This window comes from Cornus florida, unplaced genomic scaffold (genome assembly GCF_030987335.1).
Source record: "Cornus florida cultivar Cherokee Brave unplaced genomic scaffold, ASM3098733v1 CherokeeBrave_3.0.0_Hap2_Chr09, whole genome shotgun sequence".
Classification (NCBI taxonomy): Eukaryota; Viridiplantae; Streptophyta; class Magnoliopsida; order Cornales; family Cornaceae; genus Cornus; species Cornus florida.
This window is the reverse complement of record NW_026775579.1, coordinates 71,950,590-71,966,423: the sequence shown is the minus strand read 5'-3', so window position 1 is coordinate 71,966,423 and position 15,834 is coordinate 71,950,590. Positions and strand designations below refer to the sequence as shown.

The window sequence follows — 15,834 nt, the reverse complement described above, 5'->3', positions numbered from 1 at the left end:
CTCTTAAAAAAAAAAAAAAAAAGTCACATCAGATGTGAATAATTAAAGTACGCAAGTCATATTTCAAACGTAGAAATGATGGGTAGTTTGAAGTTTTGATAAAAACGAACTTTGCGGATTTAACTTCGTAATAAGTTGGCAGGAGTCCTTTGCCCGAATATTTTTGAGAGTATTTTGATATTTTTTTTTTGTTTGTTCTGTTGTTTTAATATACAAAGGTATACTATTTATTTATTTTGAACTCTTTGTATTATGTATCATTTTTCTTAACATAATGAAATATCTGTAACTCATGAATGTAGCCATAATTCTTTAACTAACCTAGTGAAATATGTGTGCGCTTACATGCATCTGATCTGTTTTTTTTTTTTTTTTTTTTTTTATTTAATTTTTCAACCAAAACAAACAATATGAGCTTATAAATTTTTCTCCTTGAATTGAGGAAAATACCGAGTACTGCATAGTAATGTACTATATAGTACCTTTGCACTACATTGTGGATTGTCCTTGGATTGATTCATTTTTTGGGGAGATAATAAATACACTCCTCTTTTGATACATGCATTGTTTTTTCTTATTTTTGTTTTCCTCTGTGTGTATGTATAAAGTTTGAATCCATTCCTATATACTAATAATTAATATTAGTGCCATTTAACATGACCAAACTGATGTGATCGTTGCCGGAATTGGTTTCCATTATGTTTATGTTTCAATTATTAATATTAGGAAGAGGTCTCATTAGTCCCTTCCATAGCCTGCAAAAGAAACCTCTCTTTAATTAGAAATGATATCCTATTTGTCTTAGTCTGCATGCACCAGGGTGCCTTAGTGCTCATGACATGTATCCCATATTTGTCTGGCAGAAGTGCAAAGCATTTAAGTGAAGTGGCAGAGCTAGGAAGCATGGAGACTGTTTGGATCTCATACATGTCCAACATACGAATACGTCTTGAATACGTCTTATACATGATTGAAAGTGTTCCACAATTTTATTTTATTTTATTTATTTATTTATTTTTTTGAACGTGACAAGGAAACGTTTTAGACACTTTCATATATGATGTGTCCTTGTCCTAGTCCCATTTTCCATAATTTGCGAAATGCAAAAAGCTTATTAGTGTTACAATGAGGTGCACCTCATTATACATGCATACAAAGTGAGGGAGAGGAAAAAGTTAGTGGTAATTAAGTGTAATAGGTGGACGTTTACCCATTTATTCAAAATGTTAATCTGTTAGGTAGTACTGCATACCCACCAATTTATACACAATCACTTTACCATCCAAATCCGTTGTGGAACAAATGACCCTTATCATATTCTTCCCCATCCAAATTCGCAACGAGACCCCCATTCAAATTCGCAACGCCTTCATTACGGCTCGAACTACCCTGCCTACCCGGGCTGTAAACTTGGACGCCCTCCGGGCCAGGCCGTGACACCGAATCAAGGACTGTCTGGATCTGATACCAACTGTAATGGGTAAACGCTTGTCTATTTACTTAAAAACTCAAGCTGTTAGGTAGTGATGCATACCCACACATTTATACTCAATCACTTTTCCATCCAGATCCGATGTGGGACAAATGACCGCTTGCCTGTTGAAAATAAAATATCATTTGTTTGCCTTATAATATATGTCCTCTTTGAATCAACTCATCATCCTTCAAAATTCCAAATTAGCCTTCAAATTCTTTAAAATTAAATATCCCCTTTAATTTAATAAAGTTTGAAAGAGAGACTTCACTAAATGTAAAAGGTGTATTTTTTTTTTTTTTTTAAAATTATGTGTTATTTGATTACTCAATTTTGATTTAAATTTACTATTTTGATAGTCACTTTAAAAACACAAATTTCACTTAAAATAATTAAATTCTTAAGAGAGAAAATTTTAACTCATCATTGAATACTTCTCAATTTATAAATACTTAAAATTTATGTGGTTAATGTGTAATTTTATTAAAAAATAGGGGGTAAATTTCAGAAGCAATGTTGTTTCATTTGATTTTCAACTGTTCATTGTTTTGTGATAAGTGGGGTCTTTCTCAATTAAAATTTTAAATGAAACTGCTTTCATTATAAGCACACTTAACTAAATAAATACTTAATTTATTAAAAAAATAAGTACCGAATTAAGTTAACGAATGACACAAGGGAACCAAGCACTAACACGCACGTGTGAGTATGTGTATATGATATGTCCGAAATGTTTGTATGAACTATAATGAAATACGACTATATATAAATTTCTCTTAACATGTCTCTTTTCTAAGGTTGTTACTTCAAAATATTGAAAAAACATAAATGAAAATGTCAAAATATGATTCAGGTAACATTTTGGACATATCATATACACATACTCACACGTGGGTGTTACGTGTATTAAGAAGATTTCATGTAATTTTTATTTTTTTGGACAAGTAAAATGGACGGCTTAGATCCAATTACGTGGTCCCTAAAGATCAACCAACAAGAGGTGGCATTGTGCATGAAACACGTTAGGGCTAAGATTTCGTATCTCTATTGTTTGGTGCAAACTTTTGGTAGTACAGAACAAACCGGCAACCACACACCCTTGGGTAGTTGAATGTGATGGATCTCGCAATAGATCCTACACGTGGGAGTCACACTACTTGACTCGACGGATGAGAAGTGACACTTTGTAACGGTTTGGAAGGAAACAAGATCCTCTCCGGCTCTTGTTCCATCGCTTGGATTAGTGATGGAAAAGAAGTTAGAGACAATTCGGGTCCAATTGCGAAGTTGCTAGCGCCAATTTGACGGGCGGAACTCCAAAGTAGTCACATTCAAGTCACCACTTATGGCCCTTTATTCCTTGATTTGTTACAGCATTATTACGTATACATGTAGTTATTAACTCTTATTTATCATTTCATAAAGTTAAAATCATGATTTTTTTTAAAAACTATAGTCGACCAAAATGCTAACACAGACATTATTTATTCTCTAAACTATCTTTACTATTTTCATTACTACTTTTGTCTGTAGAGGTACCACTTTTTTTGCACACTAGTATTATCATTAGAAAGGTACCTGCATGCACAAAAAGTGATACATCTGTGCACAAAAATGGTATTTACATACACAAAAGTGGTATCGAAAAATAGTAAGGGTAGTTTTAATAAATAAACAGTATTTTTTCATATCCACTTCAGCATTTTAGTCGACTCAATTTTTTCGAAACATCACGACTTTGAATCCATAAAATGATAAATAAGGATCGATAATTCTATGTATGCGTAATAATTCCTTATTATTACTATTGTGTAGTTGAATGTGATGGATCTCGCAATGGATCTTACTACACATGGGAGTCACCATGTGACAAATGAAAAGTGACAGTTATACGATCGCGCAAAGGGAATAAGATCCTCTTCGGCTCCTGTTTCATCACTTGAAACAGGAGCTAGAGAGAATCCGGATTCAATTGCAAAGTTGCTAGTATGCACAGTTCAAAATGGACACTAAAAGTACAAATATACCTGGATTTATTATTTATTTTATTTTGTTTTATTTTATTTTTATTTTTTAAAAGTAAAGGTGTTATACCTCGATTTAGACTGGATTCTCCATTCATCATCAGGTGGAATGAAAAATAATTACCACTTTGATGTCTTAATTAAAGTTGAAAAAAATGGCACATAGGCTTGCAAAAAGTAGTACTATTCATGCATGCTAAGGTGCTAGGCTTCTCTATAAATTGAAGAGCACCAACATAACTCTTGTGTACATTGAAGATATATATATTCTCAATATATATATATAATTCCCTCAAACAAGGCCAGGATATATATCAGACAGTACTGCAACATGAAGGCTTTACTTTGGTTAACAGAGGCTATGGAGAAACATAAGCCTTATATTGCAATGATATTTATACAGTTTGTGTATGCAGGCATGTCCTTGTTCTCCAAGGCATCAATGAGTTCAGGAATGAAACATTCTGTTTTTGTCGCTTATCGACAAGGATTCGCTACACTTGCCTTAGCTCCATTTGCTTTCTTCCTCGAAAGGTTATAATTAAATCACATTCCCAAACACTTCCTAATTTCAATTTTATATATATATATATATATATATATATATATATATATATATGGTGTCCCACACTTTCTATATGATTTTTCTTCTGAATTTGCAGTAATAGGAAAGCTCCACTATCATGCAATTTAGTCTGCAAGATCTTCTTTACTTCTTTATGTGGGTATGTGCAATTGGTTTTTTGTAAATTTTTGTAATCTGAATGAGTTTTAATTGTAAATTAATATTCTAACAATCCTTCATGTATATATAAAAATATATTTTCAGGCTTTCTCTGAGCATGAATCTCTTCTATTTGGGAATTAAATACACCTCTGCAACATTTGCTACAGCCAGCACTAACACAATTCCTGCCATGGTCTTTATCATGGCTGTTTTGTTGAGGTATAAATATATGTGTGTGTGTGTGTGTGTGTGTGTGTGTGTGTGAGTGAGTGTGTGTGTGATTGATTTTGGAAAATAATTTCAGGATGGAAAGTGTTTGCATAAGGCAATGGCATGGAATAGCCAAGGTGTTTGGTTCTGCAGTGGGACTTTCAGGGGCTATGGTGTTTACTTTCATAAAGGGGCCTCCTATTTACTCAGGTATTGAGAAGGAAGTTTCAGAGTCCACAAAGAATACTAGTTCCAAAGAGGATTGGATAAAAGGAGCTCTTCTCATGCTTGCATCCACCTTCACATGGTCTTTGTGGCTCATTATGCAGGTTCCCACCTCTCTCTCTCTCTCTCTCTCTCTCTACACACACACACACACACACACACACACAAATACTTCACCACCATCTAACAAGAATCACATTAATTACACGGGAAAAAAAAAAAAACAATAACCTACATTCTTATTTGGAAAAGGTCAAAACGTAAAAATGAAAATAAACTATTTTACAATGAGACCTAAATGTTTTTTAACTTTTTTCTATAAAATTAATGTTAAGGTTATTTTCATTAAGAAAGTTTTTTTTTTTTTTTTTTTTGACCCAGAACTCCTTGAAACAAGGCCCTTTAGGGACCCTACCCCATGGCGCGGAAAAAAAAAAACAATAACCTACATTCTTATTTGGAAAAGGTCAAAACGTAAAAATGAAAATAAACTATTTTACAATGAGACCTAAATGTTTTTTAACTTTTTTCTATAAAATTAATGTTAAGGTTATTTTCATTACGAAAGTTTTTTTTTTTTCTTGGACCCAGAACTCCTTGAAACAAGGCCCTTTAGGGACCCTACCCCATGGCGCCAAACTAGGAGTAATGTAGCACGACCCCATAGCCATTTACTTTAAGTTGTCATTTCTTTTCAAATCTTTTCACTTTAATGTGTGGCAAAGGAGAGATCGGAAGATTAAGTTAATTATATGGCTTTTCAAATCTCTTATTGTCCTTTCTTTTCTCTCCTCTCTCCTTAATGGCAAACTAAACATGAAATTCAGTACCCCTCTCTTTCTTTTATTTTCCTTTCCTTCCATCCAAGCAAAGTCTAAACGTAGAGAATTGAATTTATTTAGAATCTTATCAGCTCTGATACTATGTTAATTACTATCTATTCCGAAATATTTAAATTATTAGAGAATGTGTAACTTTAATATTTAAATTCTCTAATATATATCATAATCAAATGAATCGATCAGAATATTTTCAATTTAATTATTTTGTTTTTGTATCATCAGCGTCCTCTTATGAAGCAATATCCAGCAAAAATACGTCTTACAACTATGCAAATCTTCTTCAGCTGCATAATATCTGCACTTTGGAGTGTTGCCATGGATAGGGACATATCATTGTGGAAGCTTGGATGGGACGTTAATCTTATTTCTTTGCTCTATTGTGTATGTTTCTTCGTCCATTTTAACATTAATTCGATTATATTTTTAGACAATTCATCAAGTTATATTTGGAAGTACAGAATCAACATTTTAAAATTTAAAATTGAAAAAAAAAAAAAAAAAAGGTTAATTCAAAGTAATACAACATCAATGCAATTTTTTTTTTTTTTTTGCATATCCCCAATTAATTAACAAAATGAAAATAAAAAAATTCAGAATGTTTTAATTATGTGTATTGTGAAAATTAAATTGTCATGTTCTACTAGAAAAATATGTTGTATAAATGTATATAAAATGTCAATTTGAGGAGCGAAACTATTATAAGGATGTCAAAAAGTCTACTACAAGTGCATTCTTTTTAACAATCCATTCAATTTATATTGATATGCCTCGCCGCTCAAGGGCACATATGAATTTCTTTTCTGATTCCACCCTTATTGTTATATTCCCATTTATTGGCTATTATGCTTGAATTTTATGCTCCCATCACATCATACATTTAGTCTACATGTATACGCATTGGCATACACTCATAAGCAAGTTATACACTGTGCATATATATTCCATATATATATATATATATATATATATATATATGTTTGTATTGATACATGTTTAATATACATACAGACATGCAAGTTTATTTTGGCATGTGTATATATATGTATATATGATTTTTTAGATCTCTTTACATTGGCAATTAAATTAATGGAATAATGCAGGGTGTGATTGTCACTGGGATTACCTTTTGGCTACAAGTTTGGGCTGTGGAGAAGAAAGGCCCTGTATTCACATCCGTATTCAGTCCATTAGCACTTGTCTTAACCGCCATCCTCTCAGCAATATTCTTCAAGGAGACCCTTCACTGGGGAAGGTATATATCTACGTACATTAATATATATATATATACACACACACACACATATTTTTTTTTTTATTTTAAAAAAAGTACTTTAATGCACTTGAAATATCGTAACATTGAACTTAAGACTCACTGAAATAAATATATTTTTACTCATGTGATGAGATAAAATTAAGTAATAATAGGCATTGTGATACTTGATGGTGTTTCACAATTGAGACACTCGCCACCTCGTGAGACATGACTAATTGGGTATTTCACCATGTCTGGTGTCGCAATCAGGTACGAACTTAGTTACCTGATGGTGTCTGTCACAGGGCTAAATTACACCACGAATTTTTGCCTCTGCAATGGCACTTGGGGCCACCAAGTCTCAGCCAACACAACAACACAATACACACAATATAGAAATATAAAGAAGGCACACACAGTTTACAGGGACAAGCCCCAACCTTTGCTCATATTAAACATATTACAAAGGAACATGAATTCGTACAAGGAACAACCAAGGCTCACACCCTCTTCTCTGTTCCCTCTACAAAGCCCACCTTAGCATTATATAGGCCACTCTCAAAACCGCCCATAACTGCCCACTAAGATGATGGATGACACCCCCATCCACCTAGGGTCGTGCTGGCACCCTCTAAATGAGCCAGCACTATAATGCAGTTGACAAGCCCAACTGCTAGGCTTGTTGGCATGTTCTCCTCATGCCACATAACCACAAGAAGTTAGATTCTGCATGGTGGAGGAAACCACCCTTAACCGCCTGTGTGTTGGTCCTCTCAGAATTGTGCCACATGTTTGGGAGGTTACTCAGCACTCCCCCACTTCCCATGATGAGTGGAAAGTGCTAGTAACTTCCCCCAACCAACCGAGCCCACTAAGTCACCACCTCTTGTAACCGCAAGCCATGACTTTGTGTTATCCATGCTCTAGCCACATCTGAGTCAACCTTGTGAACCTAGCCCAAGTCCACCAATCTGCACCCACATATATATGTCTCTGAGTGCACGGCGTGCCAAGCCATGCACGCCCGTGCGCACGCTCGGGTGCACACCAAAGTGCACGCCGGCGCACACACTAGTGCCCTTCTTTGCGCGCCATGTTTATACCCTCATGCGCCCGTGGCTGCACACCCACCTGGACGCCCATGTGCACGTCGAGCTAGACGCTCGTGCACACTAGGTTGGACGCCTACCCGCGCACCAACCTGCATGCCCGCACGCACGCCGCTGCACTCCAGCGCGCGTGTCGGTGCACACTTATTTGCCCTTCAATATCTTGGATGCTCCCCACTTGTGCAACCATCTTGGAGTGGTGCAACACGTGCCCATGCACGTTGGCTAAGCCCTCTAAGCAAGCCATGCCATAGCCCAACCGATGCGCTCAACAGACCCCCCCTAATATAGTCTTAAGGAAATCAAGCACTCTGACAGGAGTAAACATCACCCATGCTTGAGGAGTCATAATGGCCTTTCAGACCTTTCCCGACATCCAAATTAAGTGCCGTCTGCGCCAACCAGCTTCTATGGACTCAAGGTATCTCCCATAAAGATCCCGAGTCAAAACTCCAAGTTTCACTTTTCGCCATATTTACGAAAGTGCCACTGGGCACCCCCAGTGCACGCCGAGCATCCTTTTAAGCATCTTGTGTGCACGCTGAGCATCTTGTGCACGCTGACAACCCACTGAGCACCCTCATGGCTGTCTAATCAAAGCCAAAGTATTCCTAAGACATGGCATGGCCTTGAAATGCCCATGTCTTCCCTTGGACAACCGTCAAGGGGCTAACAAACCACCCCCACCAGAAGAAGTCGACGCCCTCGTCGACTTGTCCAAGTACTCCTTTACCTGTTTCTCAAACTGCCATAATGTCACATCTCTTTCCCAACTAGCCTCTGCTTTGCTGCATCCTTTCCATTGCACCAAGTAGTCAGTTCTGCGATTTTTCTTACTCTGACCCTGGGTCCGGTGAGACAAAATCTTCTCCACCTCCTTGTTAAACTGCAACCGAATAACAGGTGGGGCTCTCTTAGCCTGCTGTCTTGATGTATCTGCAGTGTCCTCATGAAAAGGCTTGAGGAAACTCACATGAAAAGTAGGATGGACCTTCAGTCTCTCAGGTAACTGTAATCTGTAAGCAACATTCCCAACTTTCTTCACAACTTCAAATGGACCATCGTACTTCTGAATCAGCCCTCTGTGAACAGTCTTGCTGCTTATCTTCTTCCAAATCTGTGGAGTCAACTTCAACAGAACCTTGTCTCCCACTTGGAAGTCTAATGGCCTTCTCCCTTTATCTGCATACTTTTTCATCCTTCTCGCAGCCTTGGCAGGGCTGTCCTGTGCCTCCTCCACCATCTCTTGCATGGAACGGGCATATCGATATGCTGCAGGGCATCTTCCACCTGTCCTCTGCACTGCCACCTCCTGTGGTGTGCGAGGTTGTTGCCCTGTTGCCAACTCAAAGGGACTCATTCCAGTTGCTGAAGACCTGTGCAAATTATAAGAGAATTGTGCAGTGTCTAGCAACTCCAGCCAATTTTTCTGACTTGCAGTGACATAGTGCCTCAGATATTCTTCCAATAACTGGTTCATCCTCTCAGTCTGTCCGTCAGTCTGAGGATGGTTTGCTGTGGAGAACTTTAGTTCAGAACCCATCAAGCCAAATAGCACTGTCCAGAACCTTCCCGTAAATCTGGTGTCGCGATCACTAACAATATCTTCGGGCAAGCCAAAATATTTCACCACAAACTTATGAAATAAACCAGCAGCAACTTCCGCTGGGCATGCATGTGGTGCAGCAATAAAAATTGCATACTTAGAGAATCTATCTACAACCACAAAAATAGATCTCATACCTTCCACCTTGGGAAAACTAGAAATGAAGTCCATTGAAACTGACTGCCATGGACGCTCTGGTATAAGCAAAGGTTGCAGTAGCCCTGCCTCCTTCTTCCTTTCATGCTTGTCTTTCTGACAGACCAAGCAAGTCTTGACATATAACTCTATGTCATCCTCCATCTTGGGCCAGTAATATGATCTGGATATCAACGCCAGCATTCTATCCACCCCTGGATGTCCAGCCCACTGAGGATCATGCATTTCCCGCATTAGTTCCCGTCTCAAACTTCCAACAGGAACATATAATCTACCTCCTCTGGCATAGAGTAGATTATCTTCAATCCAGTACTTTCTGACTTCACCATCAGTAACCTGTTGCTTTAGTTTCTGATAGGCATTGTCGGACTGAGATTGCTCTTTGATTCTGTCAAGGAAATCAGTATACACCGTTGTCAACGACGCCACATACTCCTGCACTTCTTTCCTACTCAAGGCATCAGCAACCTGATTCTGCTTTCCAGGTCTGTGAACCCACACAAAATTGAACTCCCCAAGAAACTCTTGCCAACGAGCTTGCTTTGGAGTAAGCTTTTTCTGTGTCTTGAAGTAGGTATTGGCCACATTATCAGTCACCACTGTAAACTTAGTACCCAACAGATAGTGCTTCCATGCGTCAAGACAATGTATCACTGCAGTCATCTCCTTCTCGTGAGTTGTATACCTCTGTTCAGCATCCTTAAGCTTCCTGCTTTCAAAGGCACATGGGTGTCCTTCTTGGACTAGAACCCCACCAATTGCTCTATCAGAGGCATCAGTATGCACTTCAAATGGCAAACCAAAGTCAGGCAGTCTCAAGACCGGTTCTGTAGACACTGCCTGCTTAAGCATCTCAAAAGCATTCTGGCACTCCTCAGACCAAACCCACTGTTTGTCTTTCTTCAGTAAGTCCGTTAAAGGACTAACCTTCTTGGAATACCCCTTTATAAACTTTCTGTAGTAATTTGCCAACCCTAGAAAAGATCTCAACTCTGTCACTTTGGTAGGTGCAGACCAATCAAGGATGGCTTTCACCTTTCTCTCATCCATTCTGACATGGCCCTTACTGATCCAATGCCCCAAAAACATCACTTCTTGGCGACAAAACTCACACTTCTCTTTTTTGACAAATAACTGAAACTCCTTCAGTTTTGAGAAAACCAATCTCAAGTGTTTTAAGTGATCTTTCAATGACTCACTATAGACTACAATGTCATCCAAATAAACAACAACAAAGCGATCGATGTAGTCATAAAACACATTATTCATTAAGTTGCAGAAGGTTGCCGGGGCATTAGTTAGCCCAAACGGCATTACAAGAAATTCATAGGACCCATAACGAGTTACACATGCAGTTTTGGGTTCATCTCCTTCTGCTATACGCACCTGCCAGTAGCCTGCACGTAAATCCAGCTTAGTAAAATAGGATGCCCTTGACAACCTGTCAAATAAGTCTGCGGCATTGGGCACTGGGTACTTGTTCTTCACAGTCACCTTATTCAGAGCCCTATAATCCACACACATCCGCATTGAGCCATCCTGCTTCTTCTGGAACAACACTGGCGCGCCATACGGTGCCTTGGATGGTTGAATATAGCCAGACTCCAGCAACTCATCCAACTGTCTACGCAGTTCAGCCAGTTCTGAAGGCGCCATCCGATATGGGGCCTGAGCAGGAGCCCTTGCACCCGGCTCCAACTCTATCTTATGATCAACAGCACGTCGAGGGGGCAATTGCTTGGGTAGTTCTGGTGGCATCACTTCTGCAAATTCCTCTAGAATTTCAGCAACAGAATCCGGAACTTCAACAAGCTGGTCCGGTTTGATCTCTATCATAGCTGCAAGAAAGGTAGAGTCTCCTCTCTTCAAACCTGTTTTCACTTGCAAAGCAGAGATTATTTCGATGCAACCATATTTACGATCTTCCTTCTTTTGGTGCCCATAAAGAGCCACTGATGGAATAAAACATGGACAACTCCTGTCCCAAATAAAAACTCCTCCCAAATATGGTACAACTACCACTCTGGCTTTCGTAAGGAACTCAATTCCAAGAATTAGATCAAAATCATCTAAGGGAACAGCCATAAGACTAACTACGCCCTCCCAACAACCAACTTTCATAGAAGTGGTGGCCATGCCTAAAACAGGCTTGGCTTCAGAATTCACAGCTTTCATCTTATTAGCATGTGGAATTAACTTTAAATTAAAGTTACTTACTTCCCTCTGCGCAATGAAGTTATGAGTGGCCCCCGTGTCCACCATTGCCAAAACTTCCTTGCCGTTCAGTGTCACCTGAATGAACATGAGCCCTTTCAACTCCATGGACTGTTCTTCAGTAAGAGCATTCAGCATTTGCAGAGGATTAACTCGGGTTGGACCAGATCCCGAGTCTGAGTCTCCTTTTGATTCAGCGACAATAGCACTCAGCTTCTCCCTCTTGGGACAGTCCCTAACACGATGGGGACCATTGCAGATGAAACAACCGTAGTTGGGCTTAGTCCCACTACTACTCCCTTTGTTGTTGTAATCTGCCTTGGCCTTGACAAAGCCACCCCCTTTATCCTTCTTTTGATTCTTGTCCTTCTTTTTGTCCTTGAACCTGAAGGACTGGCCTTTGTCTTTCTTCCCCTCCTTGGACTTCTTCTTGTCTTGTGTAGTAGACCCAGTCATTTTGAAATCTACAAGACAATCTGCCGCTGTCATGGCAGTAGGAAGGTCCCTCACACCTTGTCTACGGAGTTCTGCCTGAGCCCATGGTTGCAATCCGGACATGAAATTGAACAGCTTGTCCTCCTCTGACATATTTCGAATGTCCAGCATCAAGGAACTAAAGTCCTTCACATAATCACGAACGGTACCTGTGTGCTTCAATTTTTTCAGAGTTTCCCTTGCAATCCATGCAGTGTTCTGAGGCAAGAACTGGTCCTTCAATTCCTTCTTGAGGGTCTCCCAAACTTCAATCCGAGGCCTACCCGCAGAAGCATCATCCTCTGTCCGTGTGCGCCACCATAGCTTTGCATCACCAGACAGATACATGCTTGTAATGGTCACCTTCTCGCCATCAGGGATCCGAGCAGCCTTAAAGTACTGCTCCATGTCCCATAGGAAATTCTCCAACTCTTTGGCATTTCGGGTACCACTGAAAGACTTGGGATCCGGCACCTTGATCTTCTGCGAAAGAGGATCACCACCGCCTCTGGAACTCCCATGAATGGCCCTCTTCACCAAGGACACTTCATCTTCAAGGTCTTTCAGGTTCTTTTTGAAGACGTCAGTCAGTGACTCAACATCTTCAGAGATACGGGACAATTGCTCTTTGGTGGCCTGCATGAAGTCACCAAACCCATCAGGATCAGTCTTCAAGATCTCCAATTCAGAAGCCAAGTTTTCAATTCGAACAACAAGGCTCTCTGCACCATCTTGTACCTCTGATTCTGTAGGAAAACCCACGAACTCTTCCAAATGGGAAACTCTTTCACGAGTATTACCTCCAGCCATCGTAGAACAGGGCTCTGATACCAATTGTCACAGGGCTAAATTACACCACGAATTTTTGCCTCTGCAATGGCACTTGGGGCCACCAAGTCTCAGCCAACACAACAACACAATACACACAATATAGAAATATAAAGAAGGCACACACAGTTTACAGGGACAAGCCCCAACCTTTGCTCATATTAAACATATTACAAAGGAACATGAGTTCGTACAAGGAACAACCAAGGCTCACACCCTCTTCTCTGTTCCCTCTACAAAGCCCACCTTAGCATTATATAGGCCACTCTCAAAACCGCCCATAACTGCCCACTAAGATGATGGATGACACCCCCATCCACCTAGGGTCGTGCTGGCACCCTCTAAATGAGCCAGCACTATAATGCAGTTGACAAGCCCAACTGCTAGGCTTGTTGGCATGTTCTCCTCATGCCACATAACCACAAGAAGTTAGATTCTGCATGGTGGAGGAAACCACCCTTAACCGCCTGTGTGTTGGTCCTCTCAGAATTGTGCCACATGTTTGGGAGGTTACTCAGCACTCCCCCACTTCCCATGATGAGTGGGAAGTGCTAGTAACTTCCCCCAACCAACCGAGCCCACTAAGCCACCACCTCTTGTAACCGCAAGCCATGACTTTGTGTTATCCATGCTCTAGCCACATCTGAGTCAACCTTGTGAACCTAGCCCAAGTCCACCAATCTGCACCCACATATATATGTCTCTGAGTGCACGGCGTGCCAAGCCATGCACGCCCGTGCGCACGCTCGGGTGCACACCAAAGTGCACGCCGGCGCACACACTAGTGCCCTTCTTTGCGCGCCATGTTTATACCCTCATGCGCCCGTGGCTGCACACCCACCTGGACGCCCATGTGCACGCCGAGCTAGACGCTCGTGCACACTAGGTTGGACGTCTACCCGCGCACCAACCTGCATGCCCGCACGTACGCCGCTGCACTCCAGCGCGCGTGTCGGTGCACACTTATTTGCCCTTCAATATCTTGGATGCTCCCCACTTGTGCAACCATCTTGGAGTGGTGCAACACGTGCCCATGCACGTTGGCTAAGCCCTCTAAGCAAGCCATGCCATAGCCCAACCGATGCGCTCAACAGACCCCCCCTAATATAGTCTTAAGGAAATCCAGCACTCTGACAGGAGTAAACATCACCCATGCTTGAGGAGTCATAATGGCCTTTCAGACCTTTCCCGACATCCAAATTAAGTGCCGTCTGCGCCAACCAGCTTCTATGGACTCAAGGTATCTCCCATAAAGATCCCGAGTCAAAACTCCAAGTTTCACTTTTCGCCATATTTACGAAAGTGCCACTGGGCACCCCCAGTGCACGCCGAGCATCCTTTTAAGCATCTTGTGTGCACGCTGAGCATCTTGTGCACGCTGACAACCCACTGAGCACCCTCATGGCTGTCTAATCAAAGCCAAAGTATTCCTAAGACATGGCATGGCCTTGAAATGCCCATGTCTTCCCTTGGACAACCGTCAAGGGGCTAACAGTGTCCCACCATAACAGTTGAGACACTCACCACCTCATTGGGTGTTCCACCGTGTTTGGTGTCGCAAGCAGGCACCGACCCAGATCAGGCCCAATAGGGACTAATTTTTTCTAATTTACATTATTACCTATAGTTGTAGTTAAACTCAATTTTTTAAAATGCCCCCTTCATATTTTTACCTCACTTATTTCCCCACTGGATTTTTGCTAATTTATATTATTACCTAAAGTTTTAATTAAAATTTCAAAAATGCCCCCACTCAATTTTTTAAAATGCCCCACTTCACAAATTTGTTTTTTATTCCTCAACAATATACCCCCTCAAAAAAATTCCTGGGTCCGTCACTAGTCGCAATGTTTTTATTTTTTGATAAAATGACACCAGTGATGTTATATCAATGGCGTATTTAAGGTTACATATATATATATTATGCTTAATTAAATATTAATCATAATTAATTTTTTTACTTTCCATTTTGTGGCAGTGCTTGTGGTGCTATGCTGCTGGTGGGAGGGCTTTACAGTTTTTTGTGGGGGAAGAGCAAAGAAGAAAAAAGCCAGAAAAATGAGGAGAAATCTGAAGCCAAAGAGGAAGTATTAGCGGAGATGGATAGCATTAATATTCGTAAGTGACCGATTGATTTATTTGAAGGGATTTTGCAAATTAAAAGCTACCATAAATATGTGACGGTTGGGATATCATATCTTATAAATGTAACTGAGAACATGATTCACATAAGACTCGTTGAGTCAACTTTTTTACTTTTTCAGCTCCTCATGCATTCTGTTTGGTCGCTGAGAAATTTGAGGGAGAAAAGAGATTTCAAGTCTTGTAATTTTGTCGCTTTCTGGAATATGATTATTTTATTCCCTCAAGTCCCACATAATGAATGTATGATGCGCTTCTTTTTTATTTTGTTCGAACAAATATAATTCACACTTCCATTATATGTCCTTTTTTGTAGTAGTTGAACAACTTGAACCCATAACCTTCACTTTAGAAAATTAACAAAATTCATTAGATAGGACATTTGTTGACATTCATATAAGTAAGAAAAAGGTTTCCATATTGTGCTGGAGAACAAAAACATCTCCAGTTTTTTATTAGAAATTTAGAAAATAAAAACTATTTTTAGAGAATTATAAAAAATATTTCTCAACAGAAGTACAAGCTATCAATTCTTTTTCCAGATTGGAATC

The 15,834-nt window shown here is 39.9% G+C and overlaps 1 protein-coding gene across 1 annotated transcript; it reads left to right on the top strand.

Moving 5' to 3' along the window:
- Positions 1-3,705: 3,705 nt before the first annotated feature.
- On the top strand, positions 3,706-15,505 carry LOC132274356 (WAT1-related protein At1g43650-like). The gene is made up of 7 exons (XM_059775617.1): positions 3,706-4,032; positions 4,161-4,223; positions 4,328-4,444; positions 4,530-4,764; positions 5,725-5,883; positions 6,603-6,754; positions 15,120-15,505. Exons 1-7 carry the CDS (start codon positions 3,830-3,832, stop codon positions 15,265-15,267), a joined length of 1,077 nt encoding a protein of 358 aa, XP_059631600.1. The 5' UTR covers positions 3,706-3,829; the 3' UTR covers positions 15,268-15,505.
- The last annotated feature ends 329 nt before the right edge of the window (positions 15,506-15,834 follow it).

What these genes read in the sequence shown, in the direction of transcription:
- LOC132274356 (XM_059775617.1), top strand. Translation starts at nt 3,830, where the DNA reads ATGAAGGCTTTACTTTGGTTAACAGAGGCTATGGAGAAACATAAGCCT. An exon ending in TTTGCTTTCTTCCTCGAAAG is followed by an intron (nt 4,033 to 4,160) that starts GTTATAATTAAA and finishes CTGAATTTGCAG; the next exon opens with TAATAGGAAAGCTCCACTAT. An exon ending in GAGACCCTTCACTGGGGAAG is followed by an intron (nt 6,755 to 15,119) that starts GTATATATCTAC and finishes ATTTTGTGGCAG; the next exon opens with TGCTTGTGGTGCTATGCTGC.